We start from the raw sequence: 12,919 nt of genomic DNA on the forward strand, positions 1-12,919 counted from the left end.
GGTGTGCTTTGGTACCTCTTTTCTTTAAAAGATGGACAGCAGTCAAACTTGTTATTAAAGCCTTCTGTCAGTGGTGTTTTCCAGTGCTTTACATAACTTATTACATGTAGTGCTTAGTTACTGAATTTAATATTAGTAACAGTATGGACACTGAGGTTTTTCACTTGCAACTAAGGTATATATTCTTCCTCACTCTCTGACCTAATACATCCTAAATGATTTTCATACTAACCCAGTTTGAACAAGAGGGTGACACTAGAATCCTTCCACTGGAAAGATACACAGTGGCTAAGGAAGATGTAATTTTGAATCCCCTCAAGTAAATGAAAGAATTAGATGTGGACATTAGTTATTTGTGGGAGAATGATCTAATAGTTGCAGTTTCTGTGTCTTACACAGTGGGTTTTTTTGCTCACCTCTCATAAAACAAATAGTATGTATGCTGTTAAGGAAGATATCTGGAATATGAATTCAGTTACTGTTTTGTTTCCTATTTGCTAACATGTGTCTAACTAGAGCTAGTTTCTGGGTGGCTTTTTGATCAGCTGTTTTGATACTCCTTATGAGACATAAAATGCTCTGTGAATTTGTGTAGCTGACCTTAACATTTAATCATTTCTTCTTCCCACAACAACTTGTTTGCTCTTTATTTTGGGACAGTGTGAAACGTAGCTTGTGTAGGCCAGGTGATAATCCTAAATGTTTTCATGTTCAAAATTGTGTATAATTGTGAAAAACAAATAGGGACAGTGATCTTGAAATTGACATTATTAGCATATATATCCTCTGTACTTAGTTTAATGATCTTTTTATGCATCAGTGGGGAACTATTAATTTCACCCTTTAGATTTGTGTGTATTTTGGCTTCTGTACCTTGTGTTCTAAAGCTCTGTGTGTTGTTTCCTTGTAGGTAAAAGGAGGCATTGAGACTACCCTAGAGAAAGAAGTCCTACAATATGACTACTCTTCTTCATATTTTGATATATTTGTAAGTGTTCTTTTAAAAAAAAAAGGAGAAAGGAAAAGAGGCAAACATACAGTTTTCCCACATTCCTCCTTCCACAGATGTTTTCTAGTTTGAGTCCTGTGAAAAGGCTGATTTTGATAATTTAAACTGGAAGGACTTGTGCCAAGTTTCACCCATCTAGGGGTTTCCCAGTCTCCCTTGGGATCAGGCTCATGGAGCCTGTGGATAGAGATGCTTAGCCACACTTAAATTGCACCTTCTTCTTTGGGGAGGTGTGGAAAAGCAGATGAAAAAAATCTCAGTCAGGAATGTGAGACTGATGTAATATAAAGATAATTCATTAAGAGGACAAGACCAATAGTACTCCAGCTGTAAAATCATTTTGTTTAAACTGACATTTTTGTCCTTCCACAGAAATAAGTCAGTTGCAGTGAGGAGAGACTTGTTCCTGGGTTGGCCTATATAGGTCAGGTTTTTTTCAGATTTCTGTGTTTTAATTCAAACAGATTTTTTTTTAACCTTTTTTTGGTACTAAAAAGAGATAACAAAGTATAATTCTCCTTTGCTAGATATAAGCACCTTAAGGCACATGGGAGGAACTCTACTGCATTAGGAAATTTCTCTGTCTTTCAGTAACACTGTAGCTCTGTAATTGCAATGCATTTTGCACTGCATGGACCAAGTTACTTATCTCAGAATAACAGCCGTTTCTTTATGGTTCCTCTAAAGGGCCCCATGTTTTTGCAGGATCATTAATTCTACTAGATCTTGTTTGCCTGGCAGAGATGAGTTGGTTTTGGTATCAGTCATTATATATTGATGACTATATCCAGAATCTCTCTTTGAAACTGGTGTAAAAACTCATCCTTGCTTTTGCATTGGACCATTTGCTGTGTCAAATGGAGTGAGGTACTAGATACAAAAATTTCATAAGTTAGCAAACTCTGCTACTTCTCCCCTTCTTTCTCATTATTTTGCTGGCAATTTCTCCATGATATGCATAACTGCAGAAAGCAAAAAATGTTGTCTATGAATCTTGATGCTCTGGAAATTTTGTTGCCCTGTAGTTGAACCAAGAGTTAAAAAATATGTAATATTAATATAAAAATATGTAAAATGTAATGCAAAATAATAGACTTTTCCCTGGGAATAGACTAGGTCACTGAATTCTGCAAAATTATTTGTGGGCTTATACAGGTTTTCTTCTGTTTCTACTACACATCACTGAAACATACATGTTTGCCTAAGATTAAATGGGTTCATAATACCTCTGGCTATGTCTGTCCTTGATTTCTCTTCATTTTTAAGCATCTGTTTCATATTTTTTAGATTCTGAACTCATCTTTTAAGGCAAATTGGAGGCAATCTAATATCAAAGAATAAAACGGGGAAATTGAGGGTTAGGGTCCCTGATTCAGAAATCTCATCTGTCTGCTATTGATTTAATTTTCTGGCCTAGAAATACCATAACTTACCTTTCTTTACTGCAAAATATTTGGAATGGCTATTGCAGGCATCTCCATGAAGAATATTTGATTGTTGCAACGTTAATATTTCAATAAATACTAAAAATTTAGTAAGTAGAAAATTGTTTTTAAAAATTCTTCCCACTTTCTGTTTGTATTTGTGAAGTCTTGACAGTTTTTTCTGATATTCTTGCACGGTAGCACACCACTGAGATCAGTGAGATGCTGAAGGTATTTGCTGGATTAACTGCATCTAGATTTAACTGCTTAGATTCCAATCAAGTAAAATGATTGTGAACATACTTTGTGTAGCTTTCTTATGTTTCTAACTTACTTGTGGAATTGCACATGCTTGCATATTTGAGCCTATGTAAGCATGTGAGTGGTGCCTTTGCTTTACAAATGGAAATTATGCTTTTTTTTCTGTTTTGTAAGCACACGTTCAAATTTGTTTCTCAATAACAGTACTTAGACTGTCCTGTTTTAAGTTGTTTGTAAGCAGTTAGTATTTTCAGTGAGATGAGAATCTTGTGGTTCTTCTGTGTTCTGAATTAACCAACAAATATTTTTTTCCTTTCTCTATAGCTACTGGCAGTCTTTCGATTTAAGGTGTTAATACTTGCATATGCATTGTGCAGACTGCGCCATTGGTGGGCAATAGCTGTGAGTAGTAGCCAAGCATAATGGAGTTTTATCTAGAATGGATCAAACAGACAAAATTTTAGATGCCTCTTAACGCTTGTATGTTAAGAATCATCTTGATGCTATATATAAAAATTCGCTGTACAGTAACAGAGTAAAAACTTCTGTTCTGGAAAATTTATGGCCTAAAACCAAGAATTTAATAGCACAGTGGTTGTCATCCTTATTAGATAATGTGTTAATACGAATTAAAGACTTATTTTGAATCCTGTATGGATGGCTAGCCGTAACTGCTTGTTACCTCTGACTTGTTAATTAATGCTTGAAGTATATTTGCATTTGAAATAGTGAACTGTATTCAAAAAGAATTGGCGTTGTTGTACCAGAGAGCCAGCTGTTCATAAACTCCCACATTCTTAGCTTTTTAGTGTTTTAGTTGCCATCCACTGAGCACTAGCACCTGTGTTGCTTCATGCTCCAATACAGAATGTTGAATATGCATCCTTTCTTAGAAAGGAAGTTCTTGAGAGCTGTAGACAATCACAGTGGATTGGAGCAAATATCTTTAATGCAGCTGTACTGTGTGGGTGAGAAAGAATGCGAAACTTGATGATAAATTCATACTTCCACCAGTCAATGCCATAGATTGTAATACAATAGGCGTATTGCTGGCTTAGTGTCTTGTAAATTTTAGGCTTTTTTTCCCCTTACACGGTGGTAGGTGCACATAGAATGTGTTCCTGTGTAACTTTCTTCAAGTGAGTAGCATGCAGTTTGTTTAGTAGTCTGAGATTACATGTCATGATTTTTTTGAAATTGTGTTATTAGCATAGCACAACTCTTGAGAGTGCACACCTCTCAGAATCCCTTACTCTTAGTTGTGTAGCTTTAGCATATTTCTTCCAGTGACATCCTACAATTTGATGCAGTTGTTTGTGAGGTGCTGAGAGTGAACCCATCATGGTAGTAAGCAATTAGATACATAAAGATTCATTGAAGGTTTTACAGAATCCATTAGTCTTTAAATCCTACCCGTGCTTACCAGAAGCTAGTTAGGTTCTGCTATTATTTAAAGAATTGCTGGACCCAAATGCCCTAATAGAGTTAGAAGCCTTGCTTAAGTGAACAGTACTTATCCACTGCTTTTTTTTTTTTTTTTTTCCTCTGATGTTTTATGCAACCTGCTGTTTTTTAAATGTCAGGGAGTACAGGGAGTATCAAGTCTTCAAAGTGATTAATTTTTCACAATTATCAGTACGTGAATTAAAACATGAATTCAGACTTACTCCTGCAAAGATTTTTTGTTATTGGAAAGGGATCTTTTGATTTGGATGGTAGTGAAAAGCATTTGGAGCAATTGCTGTTTGCTTTTTCCCAAATACATAGGATAGATCTTTTTTTTTAAGGGACTTGGTGAATAAAATGCTGCATATTAATTATACAGTAAGATCACAATTTATATAACTCCACTTCTGTGTAGCATCTAAACTGCCTATCTGCTGGGTGGAAAGCAACATTTGGAGATGTCCATATTAAAACTTTAAGGTGGTTATTTTAATAACACTTTAAGTTAATTGTATTGTACTTGTTACATTTCATTAATCTATGATCTTGCTGTTGTTGGTAAATATTTAAAGTTGCAACTGATAAATAATGGCAGAAATGAGAAAGTAAATCCATTTATTAGTCTTAACTCTTCTTACCCTGTCTCTTTCAGTTTACAACAGCAGTGACCAGTGCCTTTTTATTAGCAAAAGTAATTATTTCACAGGTATATATTCTAATCAAATGTTTGTTTTACTTTGTTGTTTTCCTAAAAGCAAGATTCTTCAGGGTAACTTCTGTAATGTTTTGTGGTTTTGTTTCAAGCTGTTCTCACAGGGTGCTTTTGGCTACGTGCTGCCCATCATATCCTTCATACTCGCCTGGATTGAAACTTGGTTCCTGGACTTTAAAGTGTTACCGCAAGAAGCTGAAGAAGAAAACAGTAAGCTTTTGATATTTCCTCTCAGTCGCTGCAGTTGGCAACATTTGATCCCACATTATCTGGCAGAAGAATGCTTCTTGCAGCTTCTCAAAATTTGAAGAGCTGTGGGAAAAATTAAATCATATGGCAGAATTTTTCTGTTTCTGGAAAGGAACATATGCCTTCAAAGAAGTGGGGTTTTAATACAGGGAGGCAAAATTAAAAGCTACAAGTGACAGGTTAGCAATTTATCAGGCACTTAGGAATGTATATTAATTTTGTATGCTTAAGACATGAATATTTAACTGGCTTGGACTTGTAAAATTTTATTTTCTGGGTAATCCATAGAGAAAGCATCTGGTTCCTCTTTTAGGAAGAGTAAACACAGTAACTAACTCAATGTCACTAACTCTTCTTTTGAGGTGGAAAAGGGAAAGCAAAGAAGTATTGTGGAGAGTCTGCTTCATGCACAGACAGAATGAGACCAGAGCAAGTATGAATTCCAGCCTCTTCAAGATAGGGCAGCAGGTTATCTGACACTCGATTTATTCAACTAAATGGAGGAAGCGCATTGATTTAGTTGAAGGAGAGTATTGCTTGGGTGGTGAGGGAAATGAAGCATAGATTGCTGCTACAGGTGTTCTGTTAGTTTCAACAGCAGGAGAGAAATTATACATCAAACCTGTTATTTATGCATCATTACCTGAAATACAGTCTGAAATTCTGTTGGAAGGGCATGTGTACCTGTTAAGTAAAAACTAAAACTACACAGGCATGGATGCCTCTGTTTTTTTAGTGCTCTGAAATGCAGTCTTTGTCCTTTGATCTCCTTGCTCTTCTTTTCCACTACAAGAAAAATTGGTTAAATGAATACACTGGATTTTGCCTAGAGAAAAGGAAGCTTAGGGTAACTGTATTTTTCCTCTTTTGAGAGGGTAAGAAAATACAGCTGCATCACACTTTTGTCTCAATAGGTAAGAAATTTAACCAGTTCAGAGATTTTTTTAAGGTTTTTTTTTTTATACTGGATATTCGTAGACAAATAAAGTACTCGATACAAACACATGTAAATACTTGATCATATTTATAAAATCGAGATGATAATTGCTAAATCCCTGTGGGATTCAATCAAACTTTCTTTTTCTTCATTCCTACTGAGCTTGAAATAGGTGGTATTTGTTTAGAAATATATGCTTTTTAGTTGAAGTCTGCTTATTTCCCAAAAAGATGGGGTTTCACTGGAAAATGCTGATTTTAAGCAATTATGTCAGACAAATGATGGGCACGTTTGGATTGTGTTGTGTGGTGGTACTTACATTGTGCATTATTTGCTCTTAAATCTGAGTCAGATAATAACAACAGATTTTAATAGCTTTTGCTTTCTGGTCAGGTATTTTTCTCTGTCTCCAGTGGGAGTATGAGCTGACTTTTTTCCATCTTTCTGTTTTGCCTTAAAAAATTCCCACAATCAAACAAAATAACCCCACCACAGCAATTTTCTCCCTAATGCAACAGTGCTTATAATTGACAGATGTTTTCTCTGTAACTTTAAAAAGAAAAAAGAAAAGAGAAAAAAAGGGCAAAACTGTCTTTCCACTGAAGATTTACAGCTCTAAAAGTTCCCTTCTGTGAGCAGGATTTAAAACTAAAATCCAGCCAGTGTGTGTCCTCTAGTATCTCGTGACTCATTGTTTAGTATGGAGACTAACCTTCCTCTTTGGACAGAGTGGAAATATAAGTAAAATAGATGTCTCCTTTGGAGACTTTGAATTGGTTAATAAGATAAATTGATATGTAGAAATCGTAGTTTGAGTTGGAAAGAGATTTTTAAATAACTGCTGCATACCTCAGCTCTCCTGATTCAGTAAAACATCAAGGTTGCTTTTTTTTTTTTCCCCCCATAAGTCTTCATGTGGCAGAGAGTAAGGGATGGAGGTTCAATAACCTTATGTTGTCCTAAAATGGTGTATTTGCCCTGTTATTATCAGAAGACCTGTTGATGGCAATAAGGATGAGATAAATTAGATTCTCTCCCAACCCTTTTGGTTTTTATCCTGTATTAAACACACCAGAATAGCCCTATGTCATTTCCAAATAATTTTCCTGATTTTGGATGAAATTGAGCCAAAAGGAGTCGAAGGTTGGAGTCACTAGGTATGTTGTGACAGATAGGTGAAAGCAAGCCATTCATGAGGAGTCTTATAACAGCAAAGTGAGAAAATAATTTATTTGGTTGTGTGTGGCAGCTTTTAAATCAGATCATTTAAAATGTATTTCAGAGTTTTAGTTAGTGAATATTGATGAATTTACGTATGGCACCCTAATCATGCAATTGAATGGAGTAGAAGGAAGGATTCCTTAATTCATGTGTACAATACCTCTGTTTGGCTAGAGTGTGTCTCCTTAACTGCATGAAGTTATATAGAAGACATAAATGTTAAATTAAGAGTTTACTTTTTTTCTGAGACATTTATTTACACAAGTTGTTGGGAATGCTAATATAATACATCAGTCTTTAAGATTCTTCATCAATACTTGATCATTAAGATGCTACGCGATAGCACTGAGGATTTGTTTTTTTGTTTTCTTTTGTTTTTAGGATTTTTGATAGCACAGGATGCTTCTGAACGAGCAGCTCTTCTTCACCCAGGAGTCCTCTCTGATGGGCAGTTCTATTCTCCTCCTGAATCTGTAGCAGGTAGTTATGTTCGCATAGTGAATGATTTTTCATATTGACACTAAACTCCTGCATATTTCACCCCCCTTCAGAGGCTAAGGCAGGGGAAGGGTGAAGGGAAGAAAATATGTTTTCCTTTTTAAGTGAAAGTTGTACTTTAAAATCCTAAAATGAAAGATTCTTTTTTATTCAATAATCCAATGTAGTTACTACCTATGAGATGAGTTGCAGTACACGTAGTTAGTGGGGCTTCTGACATGCCCCAAAGATGTTAAACCCAAGATAAGTCTGAAGGAAAATGGTACCGCAACAAAAGGGGGTGGTTATTGTTTGTTTCTGCTATTGATGATCCTTGCGGCTCCCTTCCAACTTGAGATATTCTGTGATTCTGTGATCTCTTATCCGCTAGCAGTAGTGTTTATGCAGCAATGCACTGTTTAACCCAGCCTAAACTTGGAGCTTTACAGTATATTTTAGGATAGACAGTGAACCTGAAACTGCTCTAAAGCAAACTGAAATGTAAATCAGAGGCTCTTTTCCTTTCTCATGAGAAGAAAAAAAAGCCTTCTCTGTATAAAAAGCTAGCTGTGTGGGTGTGTCAAACTGAGGGCAAGTGTTAATTGCATCCTAACTCTGTATATCATGTGTGTACCTAGATGAGGTATGAGCTGAGTAAGCCAAAAAATAAATGCAAATACTGCAAGATTTAAGAGTATGTTTGCAGGCATTTCAAGGAAACGAGTAATTTCTTTATGGGTTGAGTGGATTGGAGTGATTTGAGGATGCAGTGTGAACCCTCAAATCCTATGTCAGTCTTTTTACCCTAAAATGTAAATCTCTTCTGGTAAGCTGTGCTGTATTATGCAATATATTTAAAATATTAATATCGGTTAATTGTTACAGATACATTTGCCTGTCTTGCATTATAAACATGTTGGTGATATTTTCCAGTTTAATAGCTGTCTCTATGGTTGCTGAGCATCTGGGCATAATGAATGACTTAGAGCTCCATCTAGGGTGGACAAAGCATTAAAATAATGTCAAGCATAACTAATGATTCAAAGTGTAAATGTATTTTAGTTAAAGCTGTGAGTCTATCTTAAGGAATAATAGTTGAAAGTATTATACTGGATTCAGCCTGGGATTTTTTTGGCAATCGAATATACCGTGGGAGAGGAAGTGTAAGTGGAGCTAACACGTTTCCCTCGGCAGCTGGGCTGGGTCAGTGTTGTGGTGGTGACGCAGTGAGCTATCCTGCCTCGGCACGCACGTGGTGACCGCAGCTGTATGACTGTACCATTGCTTGCAGCTTATGGAACGGCTGCTTCTCACCTGGGTTTCAGTAACAGCTCACGTGCTCTCTCGTAGTCTGCCCTAACTGCCAAGTCAATTTGTTTAAGCACCCTCTGTGGGTATGAGAAGCAAAAGAAACTGTCAGATGAATATATTTGAACTCCAGCACATTCACTGGAAGTTACAAAGTATTCTGAAACTGTACAGCAAAAATAGCTCACAATTACAGATATTTTCTTCAAAATTATGCATTTCTTTCAGATAAGACGAACTATGGACTGTTCTGAGAGCAATTTTTGGTCAATTTGCCTTACATATTGATTGGAAAAATATTTAGAGAGAAATATTCCCAATGATATCAGAGGGGAATAAACCCCTCTGCTGACATGGCAACATGACTAAAACCATTGCTGTCAGGACAAGACATTTAAAATAGTCTCTGCTGGAATTTTCAACATGTTTATCTTTTTATGTCTTCCTTGAAGATGCCCATGTCCAGGGCCATACCCTTGCCCATCCACTTCTTTATATGGGGCAACCCTTCATTTTCAACATTAGACCTAGTTGCCAAGTAGTCATTCTGGAGGTAGCAAGTGGAAAATCAGCAGGGAAAGAATAAATTTCTACAGTTTCTGTAAATTTGAGCTTCAAAATGAAAGGCCATATGTGTTATTCCAAGAAAGGAAAGGACTTCACAGTAGTTTGGCCAAAAAAAAAGGCTAACACCTTTGTCTTTAAGTTTTTTACTTCTTTGTGAGAGGGAATGTGGGTCCATAGTTCAGCTTCAAATTGACAGCAAAAGCCCAAGTAAGTCTCCCAGGCATTTTATCACAGACAGTTCTTTACTCGCTTTTTTTTTTTTTTACCCTGTGGGAGTCTCATTTAAATGTCTGGTGAAATGCTTAGGCTGATAATTTCCTCAGTTGTCCCTGAGGAGTGACTGCCACCTCAGGTGTGGGCAGAGACATCTGTGGCTTGGATCAGGAGCTGCGGGTCAGCGCTGCTCACCCTGCTTGCCTGGCACCTTCTTGCTCTTCTGAAATGACCGGGAGCCGCCTTCCTGCAAAGCCGGGGCTCCAGCAGGAGCTGTCTCTGGGCACGTAGCCCTGTGACCAGCTAAGCTTTCTTTTTGGGGCCTTCCAGGGCTTTGTCTCAGAGCGCTGAGAGCAGGCAGGGGAACAGAAGAGGGCAGGGGGAGGCAGAGGGGACCTGCTTCATTTCTGGCTTAAGAGTGAGACAATCTCTTGCCAGAACACGAGATACAGGACTTATTAATTCATAAAGCGGTACTTCTGGCCCCTTTGCAAGTGTCTTCTGAAGCTGTCTTCCAAAGGTTGGGATGTAGCAAGTGGGAAAATCGGCTTGTCAGTGAGCAAACGTGGAGCTGATTGTCCCGAGTGTGCTGTAGGGAAAACTTGAAGCACTTGCTAACTGAATCTGTCGACAGGTTAGGTATTTCAAAAATGATCCCAGTGCTGGGTTTTGGGTTTGCTAACTGTTAGAAAAAAAAACAAAAAAACCTTCAATGTGAAACACCTGAAAAAGTAAGAAATCCAAAATGAAAAGTAAATATTTTCATGGGAAATAGCTGCTTTGAATTGCCTTTTGATAAGCCATTACCAACAGTGGTCCACTTCTTTTTTCTTCTTCTTCTCTCAACTAACCTAATAGCTTGTCTTCCTTTTCAGGATCTGATGAAGACTCTGAAGAAAAACAAGACAGTGAAAAACCAGTTGTATAGCAAATATGGAAAAGCAGGTAAATTCTTTTGCGTAGAACGTGAACATTCCTAAAAATACTTTTTTCTTCCTAGTTCCTTCCCAAATAATTTGAACAGTGGGCTAACTCTTAGGAATTCATCATGTGTGAACCCTGTCTGTCTGTCCTGGCAACCTTCACGCAGGAAAACCTGCCAGGCTCCTGAGAGAGTTGGAGTGCTCTGCTGCTGCGTTCTGGTTAGCCCGGGCCCGGGGGCCTGAGGGTGCCGGGCTGGAGTACGGTGTAAGAGCCTGCAGGCTCGGGGTGGAACACCTCCGGCAGTTATTTGCTGGCTGTCCCAGAAAGGACAGTGGTGGACCAGATGTATGAAAGCTCCAGTTTTTTTGGAAGTGGAGAGGAGAGTTATTTCTTTGGAGATGGCAGTGCAGGAGTGCTAAGAAGAGATTTTCTTTTAGTTTAGGTCTAGGGCAAATATACTCAGCTTGAAGATTGCATGGGCAAAACTACTTCAATATTTCCCCTTCTCAGTCTGTTTAATACTACAAATGGGTGAAATCTGAGCCACTGCGTTTTAAGATTTTTGTAGTATACTTTGGTTAAATATGAAAGGTTATTTTGGAAATTCTTTCATTTACTTTTGGAATTATCTTGCCCCATGCCTTCACTTCACCACACACAGTAAAGCTCAAGCTAGGGGAGGTATTAAATGTTCTTGAGAAGCTGAAGCTTCTAATCTGAAACCTTCTAGTGCTCGTCTGGAAGAGTGGATGCCTTTTTCTTTTCAGCCTCCCTGTTTTCAGTATCTGGCTTCTTAACTCGCATCTTCATTCATGCTGATTTGTGTAATCTGTTACAGAAAGAAAATCTCTGAGGGAAATTGTTGGGGTTTGGAAACTGGCAACAGAGTCTGTGGCTGACTTGCTGGTGGAGCTGCTGACAGGAGAATTTATTCATTAGAAAGCAAAGGGAACGGTTCCCATGTACTGTAATACCTCACAAAGATGTACCTTGTTGACATATGTATATTAGGTTGCCTCCCAGGTGGTATGAAATTATTTGTCCATGATGTATTTTATTATTCAGTGATTCCTGAAGTTGATCTTCTAATGACTAGGTAATTACTGGAAAGTGTTGTCTTGTGTACCTAATCAAGAGACTGATAATATAATGAAGTAAAACTTCTCTATGGTGGAAGTATATTTAATGACTGTTGGGACTCACTAGGTAAAATTATTTTATGTTATTGCAACTTTGTCATTAGTTTTATGTTTACTTTTTTTTAACTCTGTGCATTTTCTTTTTTAATGGATATGTTCACTTTCTAAAATAAAAATGTTAAAACACTGGTAATGCATTATATTCTGTTGCTTTATCCAGTGAAAGTCTGAATATGCCACTCCCTTTATTTCTCGTGGAGTAGAGAGGATTCCACTTTGCATAGACTTTGTGCAAAGTGCCATTGGGCTGCCTGTAGGGATGCGGTGGTGGTGGAACATCATTTCTTTGTGGCATAGATGGTATCAAGAGGATGCAGGGGGCTTTTTACCCACTCCTGTACCGGAGGTGGATGTTCTCCAGGTTCAAGCAAGAAAGTGGAGTAGGTGAGCCTTTGCAAAGACCCCTATTACCCCAGCAGTGAAAGGAAGGTAGTTAACTGTTCGGTTCAGGTGTGTAAGCATACGCATTTTCAGATGCAGATCTTAAGTGTTAACCAATGCTTGGTCAGAAGTTTTAGGTAACATCTAATGCCTACCTGAAAAGGAATGTAAGTGTTGTTGCTTTCCTTATATAGCCATCATTAGCAGCCTGCATGACAAATATTAAGTACCAACATATTCTTCATGTGTTAACTCGTGCATGTGGACCATAGTGCTTTGTTGTAGTTCCCTTGCTGTGGAACAGAAGCATAACAGGTGGAAGACAGCACGGGCTGTGGTCTGTCTCTTCCAATCACAGCAGTGACTGATTTAAGTTTATAGGATTTTTCCACCAAAAGCCAGTCCTCAAAGCGTTAAAACATAGTCTGCCCCTTATACAGTCTCAACAAATCGATAAACTAGCAGCAGGGGCTTGTAAGCCACTGCAGCTGTCAAACTCCCAGCCCTGAACATGTTGAGCACCAGAAATTGCAGATGGATGCTTATGTTCAACACTGTTTAGGGCTGTGTAGATGCAGGATTTCTTTTCTC

At 37.8% G+C, this 12,919-nt stretch overlaps 1 protein-coding gene across 7 annotated transcripts in view; it reads left to right on the forward strand.

Moving 5' to 3' along the window:
* Positions 1–10,769, forward strand: part of STARD3NL (STARD3 N-terminal like) — a 33,208-nt gene extending 22,439 nt beyond the window's left edge. For 4 of the 7 annotated variants that reach the window (XM_042806459.1, XM_032988872.2, XM_042806460.1 and 1 more), the window contains exons 3-8: positions 911–988; positions 3,019–3,096; positions 4,793–4,846; positions 4,945–5,062; positions 7,641–7,739; positions 10,700–10,769. In XM_042806459.1, the coding sequence (XP_042662393.1) occupies positions 911–988; positions 3,019–3,096; positions 4,793–4,846; positions 4,945–5,062; positions 7,641–7,739; positions 10,700–10,752 (480 nt within the window). In that variant the 3' untranslated portion in view covers positions 10,753–10,769. The remainder of the gene's footprint in view (positions 1–910; positions 989–3,018; positions 3,097–4,792; positions 4,847–4,944; positions 5,063–7,640; positions 7,740–10,699) is intronic. The other 3 variants (XM_042806461.1, XM_042806462.1, XM_042806463.1) reach the window with 3 other exon arrangements.
* The last annotated feature ends 2,150 nt before the right edge of the window (positions 10,770–12,919 follow it).

The sequence above is a fragment of the Tyto alba genome, unplaced genomic scaffold (genome assembly GCF_018691265.1).
Source record: "Tyto alba isolate M040663 unplaced genomic scaffold, T.alba_DEE_v4.0 Super-Scaffold_46, whole genome shotgun sequence".
Classification (NCBI taxonomy): domain Eukaryota; kingdom Metazoa; phylum Chordata; class Aves; order Strigiformes; family Tytonidae; genus Tyto; species Tyto alba.